This window comes from Macrobrachium nipponense, chromosome 6 (assembly GCF_015104395.2).
Source record: "Macrobrachium nipponense isolate FS-2020 chromosome 6, ASM1510439v2, whole genome shotgun sequence".
Taxonomy (NCBI): Eukaryota; Metazoa; Arthropoda; class Malacostraca; order Decapoda; family Palaemonidae; genus Macrobrachium; species Macrobrachium nipponense.
The window spans coordinates 87406688-87424187 of record NC_061108.1 but is presented as its reverse complement, the minus strand read 5'-3'; the positions used below and the strand labels follow the sequence as shown (position 1 = coordinate 87424187).

The window sequence follows — 17500 nt, the reverse complement described above, 5'->3', positions numbered from 1 at the left end:
ATAATAATAATAATAATAATAATAATAATAATAATAATAATAATACTCTAAACGATATTACATATGATTCAAATAATCAGTGCTTAAAATTAAAGAAAAAAAACAGCTGAGGAGAGAATCATTTTTAGGAAGGAAATAAAATTGATAGTGCTTAGGTTCAGTTCTTATCATTTTTCTTTATAACAATATGGGGCGTGCTTCTTGGTTTAGTTTCTCGGTATCACAAGCGTCAAACCTTGATAACATATATCGAAAGACCATAATCTAATGAATGTATCCATCAAGATTACTATAAAAATAAATTATATATGATAAGAATATTTCTTGGAGAATATATGTACAGGTATACTGCACACACCATCATGCATGAAGACACCAACCCTTTGTTCCGGTTCTTTATTCCCTCTCCGAAAACATCCTCTTTCCATTCCTGCTAATCCTCCCTTTCTTCCCTCCTTTGTTCCTACATTCTCCAGCGCGTTCCCTCTTTCATTGTTCGCAAAGACCTCGCCAGAATAATGCATTTTCAATATTGTTACTACCTGGTTGGAGAACATCCCAGATAAGCTAACTGAGCCAGATTTACGATTCGAAAAAACTTCGCCACAGCCCGAGTGCCTCGCCAGGCGTCTGAGCGTGAACGCTGCTAAAAGCGGAGTTGGTCTCGGAAGCCAAATAGCCAGCAGGTAATTCTTTTTTCCCTTCTTGTTATTCACACGTGAATTTCGTTCTCGACTTCTGCTATTTCCCAGTGGGATATTTGCGTTTGCATTTCCGTGTATCAAAGTATTTATCATAGACCAATTATTTTTTTTATATCAGTTATTTTCCCTTTAGTAATGATGAATAGATTCAATTATAATGTCGCAGCATATGACTGTTGATATAATTTATACTTCACTTAAATACCTCGCTTAATTCCAGAAAACAAATCTTGAACTCATTTTACAGAAGAAATTTCTTGCCTTGAAGAAAATGTGAAGATACCAATATCAATAAAGTCATCAAGGTTTTGCTACGTGATAGAAACTTCTGCGTTATGAAATCATTAGCATTCAAAATATTCAAAAAATTCAAAATATGTGAAAGTAGCTGGTTACACCTATACTCTGTTTTTTTCCATCTGTCCATCCGCCTGTGGTGTTTGCGTATGGTAACACTGCGTCCTGGGCTTTAGATAGTTACATTCAGCTTACATTCAGCAATAATAACAATATCCTATTTCGAATATTAACAGTGTAATTCGCATACAGTAAATTATTAAAACACTTTTCATTTGCAAGTGTGCACCCAGATATCCTTTTATTTACCTAAAACTTACACATAGCGTAACTATCTAAAGCCCGGGACGCAGTGTTACCATACCCAAACACCACTGGCGGGTGGACAGATGGAAAAAAATAGAGTATAATTCCCATTTCTTTTTTGGTCTTGTTAGCATGTAGGATGGTGGTTTTGAGAATGCTCACTAATTAATCATAATCAACTGACATCTATAAGATGTATTGGATATTATACGATTTTAAAATAAACCTTGAAGTAATAAACTGTAAAATAAAAAATTTACTCATTAAACAGGATTTCCAAAATGTCCTCTGAAACATATTGATTAAATAACTTTTTTTTTCAATTTGCTTCTTTAACTAAATTTATAACGATTACAATGAATTTCCTGTATTATCCTAATGATAAATAGTTTATTGAATTTTTAATAATTATTCGATGCTATGATCCCTCATCTAATTAGTTTAATCATATGTATTATTTTCATTTTAAGTATATTCAAATGATAAAAATGGTTTATTCCGAATTTTCTGACAGATATTCATGTAGAATTCTATATACTACCCTTGCCTATCCCATCTTGAAATGCAAGGAACGGAGAATGCCTCAGGCCCGTCTTGTATGTAAATATATAGGAATTTTTAAGAAAATGTGTCTGCAATCGCTGACAATTCGTACCATCTCTGTGCGTTCAGCAGATAGCTTTTCCCCTTTGGTCAAACATCTGACTCGAGTAAATCTTTTTTTTTTTCTGTGTTCCTCCAATTCCTTTGTTTTTCTTCTTTCCTCCTCCTCGTCCTCCTCCTCTTTAGCGGAAACATTGACAAATTGAAGGCGCTGTATGGTCTGCTGCTAGCATTTTTCTCTCTGACACCCCTTGGGAAATTATTATATGAGATCTCAGGATCTGCTGTGTGTTTTCACATTAGCTGCTGAGACGGCGCATATAGCGGTGAATGAACTAACAGTTAAGTGGAATATTTCTGTCCCCAAGACAGGGATAATAAAGTTGGCATTCTAACAGTTTTTCGTTGAGGTAGCTGCAAAACTGAATAGCTTGGAACTACAGATACTAAGAAATCAACTATTATAGAATTACATTGAGCTACATAGCCTTTACTGGTATACGTAAGAGCAAATGAAGATATGTCTCTACGTCTTCACTGTAGGCTATTTTCTAACTTGTTCTCATGCACTTTGTTAAAAAACAGATAGATCGTACAAGTAATAGTAAAATTTTATGTATTAACACCTAATAGAAGACTAGTAAACTGGATGCTAATAAGATCCCAATTTATTCTTGTTCAAGTTACATTATGTAGTTCAAGGAAGGCTATCCAGAGATAACAATTTCTTATGACTTTTCATAATAGTTACACGTAAATGGTAATATGGGAACGTAGGGAATAGTTTTATTGGTAATAACCTTTAATAACAGGTTGTCTGATTATAATAAAAAGTGCTATAACTAAGATTAATGCTTCTGAATATATTTTTTTTCGATTTCTAAATGCAGTTCGTTATTAAAACAGCGGGTCCAAAACTTTTAGGATAAATTTATGCACAAGCCGGGACAGATTTAGAATTGGTATAATAAGAACAAGCAAGGCAATCAGACATGAACATACATACATGCATGCATACACGAAAATCTATTTGTGTATTTGTCTGTCTATCTATCTAATATATATATATAAATATATATATATATATATATAATATATATATATATATAGATATATATATAGATATTTATATATATATATATATATATATTATATACATACCATAGATATTACTACATATATGCAATACACACACACTACATACATACATACATATATATATATCAATATATATAATATAATATATATATATATATATATTATACATCCGCCCACACACATACATATCATATATATATATATATATATATATATATGTATATATATAGTAATAATATTATATATATATATATATATATATATATATATATATATATATATATATAAATTATTTTCTCTCCATGCTTAAAAATGACCAGATTAAAGTAGGGTCATTTTAAGAAAAAATCAAATTATTATAAATCACGTAAAAACTAAAGGGTGAGAGATCATTTAAAAAGGATCAGCAATATGGATGCATATTTAATCAAAGTATTTAATGCCTGGCACCGTTTATTCTACTTTAACTGGACAAAATATTTGATTTGCTTAATTGTGAAAGTTATGCTTTTCATATATTTTAACGATGCGATTCCATTTCATATGCAATTTTCCTCGATGATCTATAGATGGCGAAAGGCTGACCATGAACTCTGGATGCATTGATTTCGTATCAGTTATCGGACCAAACATCAAAGGGAAATGTGATACTTTGTGTCACTCCCTGATTTCAGACTTTCATACCTCCATTTTATCGCTGCTTGCGTTAACATCATTGTACTTCTTCGTGATTTATTTCATTTAAATCTTGAATTAATTGGATTACGTGTGTCCTAGTACTCGTAACAATTTTAATAATGAGAGAGAGAGAGAGAGAGAGAGAGAGAGAGAGAGAAGAGAGAGAGAGAGAGAGAGAGAGAGAGAGAATATTCTATACCCGGAATGCGCTTAAAGATAGAGATGAAGCGATACTACAATTTGAAACACGGCTACGAATCGAGGCAGCTTTTGTCATTTTTTTACTGGTTGTCAGGATCAGGTCAATCAATAGGAAAGTGTGGCTAGAATAAAACAAGAGCCGTCTATGTTTTGTGGAAATATATTACACCAAAGTGATCGGAACGTTTTTTAATTTTTTCCCCGAACATCCAAGCGAGATGGGAATTGGATCCATATAGAATGACAAATGTTTTGATGACATACAGGGAAAAGTGCTAAAAGGCCAAAAGAAGAAAGACACTAGAATTTTTGTGGAGGGAAACCGGAATTTCTGGCTGAATGGTAGTCTGGTTTACTTTTCCTACGGAAAAGTGTAGGAGAAAAAGATGAAAGTAAACCTTCCATTACACAGGGACTTCAAGATAAACCAATGAACATTAGCATTGTGAAAAATTTGTCCAACAGTTTTTATGTCAATCGAAGTTAAGATTATGCCATTCTAAAAACATCAACCTAATTTAGGAATTGCTCTGGTTTTCATTCAAACTTATTAAAGTATTTTGCATATCGTTTTAAACACAAGAGAGATCTCTGCCACTACAACTTCCTTTTAATTAGTATAGAATCAAAGTTGAACTTTCACAAAACAAAACAAAAAATATATAGGGTTTCAAGCTCATTATATGTGCATAACACCTAGCGTACAATGTGTTAATCCTTCTTATACATATTTTGTCGTAAACTTCGATCTAGTTAGCATTAAAACCTTCAGTTCTACATGGCATTACCCAGAAGTGTCTACCCTCGCCCCTTCCAGTTTGCCTACAAGAACGAGCTTTCCGGTCATAACAGACAAAATATTCGTGTTTGTCCTAACAGTTAATCACCTTAATATTTAGCACTTATATATTTTTTTCCTGATATCAATGTCTCCAAACTTCTGCAAATTTCACTCATCTTAAGCCTCTATACAATACGGAAACAGTCCCTCTCAGCAACAGTATCTCTCCCACGAGATGGATTGGCCATATTATTCCCTTCGTGTATTCAACATCATTCCATTCTATGATGCTTAGTTATAAGATTCAGTTAACTTGTTTCTAGTTTAGATGTGTGCTAACTACTGCCTGTCAAACGGTCCCGCTTTTTTCGCTATGTTCTCCTTTCACTTTCCCATTGCATATTACTCATTTAGTCTATCCTTGCAGCTTATCACGTCATGCATTTCCGGGCACCACAAAACTCTTCAAGTTTCAACTCATCGTCAATCTTTAATTTTTCTTTACACTAATTCTATGCTCAATTTAACATGTTTTCCTGATATGTTGCTCCTACGTCTTACAGAAATCTGTTTTCTTAATTATTTAATGCAATCTACCTTCAACCAAATATCAGTAACTACAGTTCCCGGTACTGTTCGTTTTTTTCTGGTCTAATTTACTTGTTACTTGCTATTTCTCAACGATATTAAATAATACATTTAAGCAAAAATCGCACGAAAAATGAACTGAAATCAAATTCTCTTTACAACAAAAATCCCGAATGGACTTCTCTCCTTCCTCTTTCAGCGTGACATCTCCGAATTCAACAAATGCTATACCGTGCTTGATTTCATGAATTTCCACGTTCGGATCACCTACCACTGTCCCCCTTTCCTCTCTTGCAAATACGAACGCACGATATATTTTAGCTACGTTTATACATTACAAAGTTTTTTAAGATTATATTTACATTCAAATATATATATATATATATATATATATATATATATATATATATATATATATATATATATATATATATATATATATATATATATATATATATATATATATATGAAAACTCCATATATATTTATTTGAATATTATTGTTATAAACTGCAGCTTTGTTAGATAAAAACATTTCCAAAAGGAAAAAAATAGTATGAAGATGAACAAATTACTAGACAACTTTTAAAAATCATTGACAAGTTTGAAATCCATTAATCTTATAAATAAGTAATATATAACCGTTTTAAGTAGATATACATCAATTACCTGATGAAAGAAAGAAAATTGTTATGCACGATGAAGGATCCCTGACATGAACAAGAGGGCTGCTTAAGAGGGAACCCTGTCTTCATAAATGAAGTATGTAGCACATTTTGAAAAGCAGAAATCATGGCGTCAATATAAGTTGTACGCGCAAGCACATGAGGTGACATTGACACTAAATAAATATATTATATATATATATATATATAATATATATATATATATAATATATATATATATATATATATAGTATAATATATATGATATGTATGTATATATATGTATATATATATACATATAGTATATATATATATATAATATATCTAGATATATATAAGTATTATATATACATACATATATATATATATATATTCTATATATATATATATATATAATATAATAATATATTATATTATATAATGTATATATATATAATATATATTGATATTATATATTATATATGTATGGATGTATGTATAATCAGGACCATATTCAAGGAAATGGACTAAAATACCATCGGCAACAGAAAAATGTATGGAAAGCAAAAAAAAAAAAAAAAAAAGGTGCCAGTACTTACTCCAGTCTTCCTCCTCAGCGGCGCTTCTGGGTATGGCAACTCCAACTAGTATGGAGAAACATGTCCACAAGACGCATTTTCGGTCAGGCCTGGCCCCTGGGCCCAACATCTTCTTGCCAGACGTTGAAGTTAGGAGGCTAGGCGAGGCGAGAGCGGTCGATGCTTCAAGAGGTGCGTTTGCGGGCAGGAGAGAGACAGAGAGAGTGAGGGAGGAGGAGGAGGAGGAGAGAGAGGGAGACAGAGAGAGAGAGGCTTAGGGGGTTTACGGAGTTGGAGACCGCAAGAAGTAAGTGCTTGCGGGGAGTGACTGCGTTTAATTGGTCCTTGAAAATAATCACTTTTTTTTTCTTAAATCGTCCATATAACGTTACATGCTACTATTCTTTCTGTTTTCTGTGTTTATTAATCTTACGTTTCATTTTTTAACGAATATCAAATATTATAACAAATATTACGAATAAGTGAACATATATTTACGACGCTGTTCTTATTTTCTGTTTTGTCTCACAATGCGTCTGTAATGTTGTATGATTTCTCTTGTATCACGTTCATTTTTCTTATCCTATCTTAACAAGATTGTTCCTTTTAAAAATTCATCATTATAACAAATTGGTCACGCGTGTAATAAAATTACATTAGATTAAAATAAAATTCGAACATAATTTTATTTGGTAAAGCTTTCCTAGAGCTTCAATTAGCGATAAACTTAATAATTAGCTCTAGGTGCATCGCTTGCTGTTGAAAGTCAAAATTCTGGTCGAGAAAAGAAAAATAAAAAAGTAAAAAACGCGAACCGGATAGAATTCTATTTTACCTAACTACACTGACATTTTACGTTACCTTTCAATGAAAAAAAAACTGTCTATGATTTTAACGAATCCTTGTGATTTTCTTCTGAGACAGGCATGTTTTTTTTTTCTTTTTTTCGCTAGTTGGAATCAACAGCACAACAGATTCGGTAAATCACTCTAGACCCTCGTCACGTTATCCACAGGATGCCATTACTGACTTATAGCTGGAAAACTGTTTTTATACAGTAAAGTGAAGATTTCATGGATTCCCGAAAAGTCGAGTCTCTCTCCGCGAAAGGAGAGGATCTGGACAAATGTCCCTTTAGAGGAACCAGCAACGACGTGTGTCCTGTTGAGGGTCAGATGTTTATGTGGGTGTATCTGTCTCTTTTTCAGTTCTGCTCCTTAGGCAGAGGGGACACTTAGCGACTGTTGCCTTAATGCGTCTCCAGTTTTACGGTCAGTTTCTTGCGAGGTGAAATTTCCCCTCTGTCCCCCTTGCCTTTACTGCGCTTCGTCATTCTCCCCTTCAGCCCCTTTACCGCCCTCTCCTCCATTTGGGGCTCTCAGGCTCCCGATCCTCTCTCTCGCCCAGTGAGGATCAACACTTGATTTTCCTTTCCCTTATATGCACAGGTTCTTTATTTACCATTCAACCGCTTTGTTCATTATCTTTCTAGTTTCTTAATGATCTCTTACAGTCATTTCTTTGTTTTTAGATCGTATATAAATGAAATCAGGGATGCTATGGAGAGATAGAAGCCTGCTATCGTACGGGTTACTTTTTTTTTTTTACGGTAATATATATGCAGATTTCTTCACTATAAAACCACCACTGGGTAGTAACGAGCGCTCCGTTACCAAAAAGTAATTGGAATCAATAACCCTTCGTAAAAGAGATGTTTTCCTAAAAGTTTTCAGCTTCATTCTAAAAGAAATTAGTTGCCTCTTTCTGTTGGGATCCGTCTTTTCCTGCCGCGCAGTCTTTCAATATCTCGTTCAATCTATTCTGAAAAAAGACGAAGAGAAAAGAATATTAGTTTCTGTTTTGTAAAAGAGAATATTGGAAAAATATATATATTACATACATAATTATTATTATAGATATATATATATATATAATATATATATATATATATATATATATAAGCTTGGCTTTAAACTAGGGCGATAAATGATTAAAAAAACTAATAGCCTCTTCCACATAAATTCTTTTGTTTCTAAACAGGAAAAACTCTACACAGATCAATTTATCCTTTCACCTGTAGAATGCATCCAGTCTTACCCTGTTTGCTAATAGTTCTGGTCCTTTTATTTAAATTTCCAAAATAGTATTTATAACCTCATTTTCTACCTCTATATTATGATTAACAAATTATTCATCAATATCCCCAAACAACTTTCTTCCTTTCTCTGAGAATGACCAAACCATTTAACAATAATGATCCAGCTTTTCACTTAAAATCTAATTCATATTATATCATTGCTAAAATTCTGCACTTCATACACCTTGAGTCACACGTACTAAGCAGATACAGACAGGTCCACTTTTCATTTGCTAAACCATTTGGATAGTTCCAGGTACCTTCTTCAAGTCACTTTCATGAATATGTCTTCTATCATCGGACAATGTATAATTTGCGACCACTTCAATAATTCCCATTATTTTCATCAAGTTTAAGAGTAAAATCAGTGCTTAATCGCCTTGTTTTATAATGTCACATTTCTTTCCCAACTCAGACAGCGTATCAGCGGCAATGTTTTACTGTCTAAAAGCGTCATCTATGTCATATTGTAAAGGCAGTCTCTTTTACTACCACAGTTATTACACCAGACATTTTATCTTTCTGATTCTGTACATCGTTTCAACGTCAGTATGAAATAAATGTTGACATATAATGAATCATAGTATGAGAACCACTTTGTAACAAATCATCTTTTCCTCTTGTTCACATACATTAAAAAAATTCCTCTTTACGTCACAAAAATCTGTGTTTTCGCAATATGCGATCTGCTACAGTTCACGTCACCAGTGAAGGCGTTCAACTACTGTGGGTGGTGCCAAAGAGAACACCACAAAACGTTGACGGCAATACCATGATATTCAAACTAATTGTTGAATCCTGGATGAACCCCTTCTAGAGAAAACTTTCACATCATCTACGGTTTTCATCCAGTGTTTGTTTGCGCATAATCCATTCAGTTCTTTCTAGGTATTTCATTTGTCTTCCGTCCTAAGGTCTCGGAAATACAGTATATTTTCCAGCCTATTGACTTTTTTCTTCCCTCATATGAAACAAAACCATCTCAAACTCCTTTCCTCAAAGTTAACGTTCTACCACTTACTCTATGTATAGTTATATTTTTCTCACTCTCACTTCTTCATTTGCACGATTCAGTTAGCTTTCTTCATTTACCTACAGCTCCCATATTTCATTTAACTAAAGGAGAGTTGGATTAATGAATACTATGCGGATTCCCACCATTGTAACATTTATTAATTGAGGTCTCACAACAAACATTTACACAGCTCAAACTGCCTTCCTTCCTTCGTATATTTTGTGACTTAACAACTTTTTTTTCAAGTATGTACTATTACCATACATCATATTAAATATCAAATGCTTACAAGGATCAACTGTTCCTGGTTTCTTGGCTTTAATCTTTATGGCTTAAAATTACGGGCAAGTTTTCCATTTAGTAATATTCTGAAACTTTGTCTCAATATTCTGTAATTTATCCTCACATTATTATCATTGCTGTAACATTTGCCAACATCATGTACTTCACATTCCCGAATTAGCCCATTTTCTTGTACAACTGTGTTTTTAAGTTACATCTCCTTTCCCTGACTCCCTGTTTCAATACAGATATTCAACACCCAATGATACATAATACATACATACATACATACTACATATATATAGAGATATAAATATATATTATATATATATATATATATATATATATATATATATATATATATATATATATATATATATATATATAGAGAGAGAGAGAGAGAGAGAGAGAGAGAGAGAGAGAGAGAGATAAATATATATATATATATATATATATCATATATATATATATATATATATATATATATCATATATATACACTACATATTGTGTGTGTATAAATGCAATGTATGTGTTTGTGTATTTCTCTCTGCGTATTTTTTCTAGGCCTTTTTCTGTGAGTTCTTGAAGCAAACGTATAAGTGGGCGTTCGTATGTACGCATCACCTTGCAAGCACGTAGCCAGGGGAGGACTCATTGGGACTGCTGATGATAAATGGCGAAAAAGGGCCCCTGAAAGGGTTCAAAGGCGGGATGAAAAATAAGCTGCAACAGGGCACCGAAGCTTCAACTGGCATGAACGATGATGCGAAAATGTTAGAGTTTATTTAGAGCCTCCAGCGAAACGACCCATAGATGGAATGAAAATAGATAGACTTCATTTGTTTCGTTGTGGCACAGCACCAGGGTAGATGCCCATTTCTTTTTATTACATCTCGCTTACATAGGCGCAGGCGAAGGGTGGCCAGGGGGAAAATAGAAGAGGGTTATCAGTTATCATGTCACGGTTGCGGTATATGAAGAAGGAAAGTGTAATGCATGACCCAGTTCAATGGCAGTGGCTTTTATATTGAATTTCATGGTCTTCAATTTGTTATGTGTTATATTTTTTTGTGCGGTTTTGTCAAATGCAGAAATAAAAACTAAAGCTTCCGTTGTTTCCTGAAAGATGTCAGTATTTAATGGTGAATAAATCAAGGCAATTCTTTTTAATCTTTGGAGTTCAATTAATTATTACCAATTTTTACGTTTTTTTTGTAAATACTCCCTTTTATAACAATTATGGGCATACTGGCAACAAAGGAATAAATAATATAATCTTAATTTATTGTATACAACTTTTGATTTCTTGATTGCCTTATGAGAATTTGAATTACATGTCATTTCATTCTGTTTGTGTATGTGGGTGTGTGTTCTTTTATTTCAAATTAATATTTTTTAAAAAAGACTGTCTATCAGCGTTACCGTTGATTGACAACGCACTTTCCATATCATATTGGGGTTAAGAGTAAGTGAAAATCGTTTCTATGTTTGTTTTATTTTTATTTTACTATTCATGGGCCATTATAGAAACTGCGACGAGTAACTAGCAACTGAGAATACTTTTAAAGGAACTAATATAACATTTGTGAAGATAAGAATGAATAACAAAGAAAATACAATCTTTAAAGTGTGCCAATTTTTTCATATGAAAAAAGGGTACTGAGATGAATCTTACTTGATGAGTCGAAAAACGTGAGGGCTCCGTGCTATATACTGAATTATCAATACTTTTCTTAGCAGAAAAGTGACCGACGACAGTTGCCATGAGGTTCGCATCCCAATATCCTGCACTGACACTGACAGGAAAAACTTACGAAAAAGCTGAGATATAATTGTTGAGGTTTTTCAAAGACGATTGTCAAAGCAAACGTGATAAGACCGATTTAAAAGGGGAAAAGGAAAGACGAATAGTGATTTTATTAGCGGTAGGCAAAGTCGTAGAGCTATGAAGGGGTAGAGCTTGCAAGAATGACGTAGCCAAGAGGCAGTTATAAGAAGAAGTGATGGTTCGAGAATGAAAAACACGGAAGGCTAAGAGAGCCTTTTACGAGAAATTTGAAACAAACTTTTTCAGATGGATTTTGAGGTTTTGAAAGGTTGGTGTTCCAGGTGTTTGAACGAAAAATGAGAAGTTATCATTAGGTGTGGAATCCCTGGTGTAAATAAAAGTAGATGCAGTCGCATTATTATGCACTCGGGGGAAAGAGAAAAAATGAAGTACTTTTTTTTTGTAATACGTGTTAGTAAATATAATATAGTACATTTAAGTTGATGGATGCAATTCGGAGAAGACAGTAAACTATGGGCATATCTAGGGGTTTGATGAGTAGGAATTGAAAGGAGCATATAAGGAGAAAATTAATTGGCAACAAAGATTTTATTGAGATGCAATAACAAAAATGAAGGGAAAATCACATAAATAATACAAAATGCTGTTGAAGTAACCAAGAAGAAATTGCACGATCCAAATAGGACAAGCAATACGAGAAAGGTGAGATGAACTGGTTCTCCACTGAAGAACGAGACGTTTTCTGTAAGAAAGTATATGAAGAGTGAAAGATTTTCTAAGGAAACAGATTCTGAAGATGCAATTGGCATACGCTTTCTGAAGTAAATACAGTCCTTAGTCGATTGATTGAATGTTTGTTTGTTTTTACTAAACGTAGTAATTAAAGAAAAACAAAGTTAAATGGCTCAAGAGTAATTTAGGATACTTTAAGTTAGAGCTTCAAGAAGTAAGGACTGTAATGCATCGGTTGACGAACAGAATAACCCCATGAGTTGACAAAATTACTGGTGAGATGCTTCGGAACAATAGTGCATGTGTGACTGAGTGGATGGCCAGATTGTGTAAGGCATTCCTGGATCAGATAAATGATCTGAGAGGACTGATTACAGGAATTATTGTTCTATATTATAAGGGCATATCCGTTAGCTAAGACTGTAAAGGGCATAGTAAGTGGGCGTATATTTACTAAACCAGAGAAAGAATATAGCAGAGCTTACAACTGAGGAACTACTCCAGGTAACAGAAGGGGTCAATTCGGGCAATGAAATAGTAGGTTGAAATAGTAGGTTTACAGAAAAAAAGGTGAAGATTATTGAATATGTTTATGAAGCAATTATGTGAATAACTTGAAACTGAACAGAAAAAAAGTTACATTGCACATGTTCTTAGAAAAAGCTTATGAATGAATTTAATTATTGTAAAGAATTTGATTTATTGAGTTATTGAAAGCTTGAGCAACAGAAGAGATGAAAAATAAATGTGAGCTAGAGTCAGGTTATAAATATACATGGAAACCAGAAAGATGGGGCAATTAGTGCTAAATTGGATAGCAGAAGAATGGTAGTGACTGATGTGCGTGCCATATTAAGGTAGGACGACAACACGTGATCCACAGAGTGGGTCGAGCAAAAAAGGTGGCAGGGTCTGCGCAAAAGAATGGGAAGAGAATTGCATTAGCTTTGGAAGCAAAGGTTAGAATGTAGCAAGAGACTCCACACTAACTCAGTTTTAAGAAAGTGAAGTGTTGATATGGCATATACATAAGTAAAAAAAAGGACTGAAGGTGTTAATATAAATAATAAGGATACAATATACAGAAGGAATTAGTTATTATTGCTTAATGATACAGTAGTCAATTGAGACAGAGGGGGTGATTGCGGAAATTACTGAAATACTTCAAAATAATTGCGAGAATAGAAAGTTTGTTATAAATATGAATAGAAGGTCCGATAAAAAGGGGGTTACAGCCATAAAGATTGGACAATGAATTTTACTTTGGATGGTTGTGGTATGGAAGCAGTTGCTCCATTTACCGGATAGTAGTAGAATATTAAAAAAAGAGGTGAGTCACAAAATGGGGACAACAAAATACCATCTACGGAAGCCATGACTGGGAAAAATGGAAAGGACTGTCCATGTGCAATTACCGAGGAGTCATAAAAAGTCATGTAATATGCCATTGTGTATTCAGGGCTATGACATTGTGTTTGTGCTCGTATCATACCAAGGAGCTATATTGCTTTTCAAACCAGTAAGACTTAAATGACTATAAATTAAGGGTTAAGCTATAAATATCGAAAACCGTAGTTTTTTATTCAAATTAGTTCATTTTTACATGGAATTTTATCCTAAGATACGAAAAAATAATGGTATTATAAAACCATTTGAATTTTTGAATATGATATTTGAATAAAATGTAAAGACGATTCCAGTGGGGATTGCTTTATGTATATAAGTACCATTTAATATGTCAGATGTTATTGAAATTGTAGTGGAAAGACTATAAGTATACGATAAAACAAAGATGAAACTCAGACGCTTCCTCCATAGAGAAACTGCAACTTTATCTGCCTTTCCACATTGAAAGAAGCTTTTGAATATAAAACATAACTGCTTCTTATTTTGGCGACAAGAATAATGATGAAATGACAAAGAAACATTAATAATCCCTATCCAAAGAAACAGAGGCAAGAGAAATTCTTATTTTAACTTCACCTGTCTTGTCCTAATATTGCGCAACTCAGGCAGAAAATGAATATTTCGAAAGGAAAAAAAACTCGAGATAAAACACTTTTTCACGCCGGTCGTCCTTAATAAAGCATAATACTTGAAGCACTGTAAACGCAGCATAACTTAGTCAGCTTTATTAGTTAAGCGGGGCCTTAACCCTTGATTAGATTTTCAAAAAGAGAGAAAAAAACCTGGGCTTCGTAACAATGGTTTTATTAGTTAAGTTTAGCTCTTACCCTTGATTATGTGCCTTGAAAATCATACATTACAACGTAACGCCTTTCTGGCGAAGAAGCAAAATTTGAAAATTTGTTCTTATTTTCCTTTTTTGTGTAATCTATAAAGAAAGTTTTGTGGCCCATTAAAAACTTCCTGGTGACATGTATTGACGACAACACGGTAAATATAAATTAACATAATATGCATATAAAAGACCAAATATTACTGCTGTTCGTTTGATGTCTCTTTTCAACTCTTACGTAGTACGAACATGCAGGCATGCATGCATACACACACACACACATATTCTTTATTATATATATATATATATATATATATATATATATATATATATATATATATATATATATATATATATATATATATATATTATATATATATACATATATATATATATATATATATATCATATATATATATATATATATATGTGTGTGTGTGCGTGTGTGTGAGTGTGAGTGTGTATGTACTAATGTGTGTGTATGTATATGTGTGTGTATGCATGCATAGGTGGATGTATGTATGCATGTATGTATATGCACGCTCTGTTTGAGGTCAGTAAATTAGGAGCCTGCTTAGAGCTTATTAATTCGTGACAAAATTGCTCCTATGCGGCCACGTAAATTACATGGTGTAGCTTTAATACGAAAGAGGGTAAATATCTCGAAAGAAAGAAGGTTTAGTGCAAGAAAAGGAGCGATTTGCGTCACTCGACCCTCCCCCTCCCTTCCCCACTTCCCCCTCTCTCAACCGCCCACCCCCCTGTCTGTTGCGCTCATTAGCGTCTAATTCCCAGCGTTACATGACCCTTAATTATGGAAGAGAAGGCTGCTTTGTATATAATTTAATTCCGGCCATCTCTACTTCTCTTCCGCAAATGGAAATGGTGTCTTTGCATGCACTCGCCGAATGCCATAACCACACAGGGAATGTTTATCTGTCGAAGGTAAACAAAAGGAATTCATACAGCCGAGGCTTCTTCCTTTTGTCTGGCCCGAATTCAGGAGCAAACAAAAGATGCAATGTTGATTTCATGATAGCTTCAACCGGGAGTTAATTTGGTTCGACAGATCAATGCCAGACCAGGAAGGAAATATGGCCTCTGATTGCTTGGGTCAGTGTGCAGGAATTGGCCGCGAGGATTTTCTCCCTCCCCTTGTGTGTCTGTTTTACTGGCTGCCGGAATTAATGGTTGCATATATAGTCCTTAGTGGTGAGATTTCTCCTCTTTTTTTTATTTAATTTTACCGTCTACTGCGTAAGCCAGCAATACACACACAAGCACACACATGTACTTATATATATACGTGTGTGTATGCTATATGTATATGCATGGTCTAAGCATACATACATACATACATACACACACACACACACACACACACACACACACACATATATATATTATATATATATATATATATATATATATATATATATATATATATATAAAAATATTACCGACTGTGATGATAACTTTTATGATGATAATTTCTGCATCTGCAACTGTGACCATTCTCTATATATTCACCCCCACAAATTAGAATTCACGCACTTTGTGCAAAGAAATGGTAAGTTTTTATCAACACATTTAAAACTAAAAGAATAGTCTACGGCGGCAATGATATTAGGATATGGATTCATAATAATTTACCGAGGTAGATTCCTGCACGTTCAAGCAGCATTGCTCACGCTATGAGTCACACTTACAGTCGAACATGCTATTCGAGTTCCATGATAAATCGAGTCTAGAAAGACGCAATCGTGTCCAGAATTTTTATATAAAGAGAATGTCTCCAGCAGATCTGTGCTCTTACAGCCAGATTATATAAAAAAAAATGCTATCAAAGGAATTCTGAACGACCAAACCAGAAAGTTTTATGATTAAAATCATGGATGAACAACATTTCAGTAAACATTATAACATTTCAGCAAAGTTAACGACTTGAGATAATCTCGATGGTGGTTTTTCAGTCCAGATGACAGTCTCTATTTACGTTTACAACGGTTCACAAACACACACACAAACACTCACAAAGAATTAAACTCTGGCGCACAGAAATCTCGGATGAAAATGTACGTATTCCTATCTTTAAATGGAATATTATGTATAGAATTAGTGTTTTCAACCCAAGCAGATTTAAGTCAAGTTATAATGAATCATTATATAGATAAATCTCTCTCTCTCTCTCTCTCTCTCTGTCTCTCTCTCTCTCTCTCTCTCTCTATGAATGTGCTATACGTGTAAGTGTCAGTACACACGTGCAATTGTCCGTTTTAAATTTTTTCCTCAATAGTTTAGCCAAGGAAGTGTCGCTTTTAAAATTTATCCGCAGCTCATTAAATAAAATAATAAACGACGATATATGACTTGGGTGAAAGTGAGTCATCACTATGTTTCATGAAAACTACTGTTAATAACCTGTACGGTTTTTGAAGTTGCGCCAACGAAGCTTCTCGAAAGAAGAGCGGCCGGCCTTAAATTGTGATTGCATTTAGCAGCCCATCTGCTCCTCGGATCTAATCCCGTAATGCTCGATTCACGGCCTAGAAATCCTCTGATCGACACGATTTTCTTCCATGAATAATTCCTGTTCGTCTTGAATACATCATCGACGTTTCTCCTATTCCTATCCCAGCCCCGGCTGGAATTATGTCCCACTTAGACATTTTACGGTTTTCTGGACTTACTATCTTATCTGGGTCTGTCTTCGGCTCGACGAGGCGGAGTCCTTAAATTCTTTGTTGGAGATGTTTGGTTTATGTTATATATTCTACAAATCATGTAATAGTGGTGCAGCAAAATCACGCGTTCTGATGGTGGATAC

The 17500-nt window shown here is 33.8% G+C and overlaps 1 protein-coding gene across 1 annotated transcript in view; it reads right to left on the bottom strand.

Moving 5' to 3' along the window:
• LOC135216857 (uncharacterized) overlaps window positions 1–17500 on the bottom strand; it is a 468230-nt gene that overhangs the window by 438210 nt on the left and 12520 nt on the right. The window contains 1 exon segment of the mRNA XM_064252369.1: window positions 6499–8298. Coding sequence (XP_064108439.1) covers window positions 6499–6607 — 109 coding nt within the window. The 5' untranslated portion in view covers window positions 6608–8298.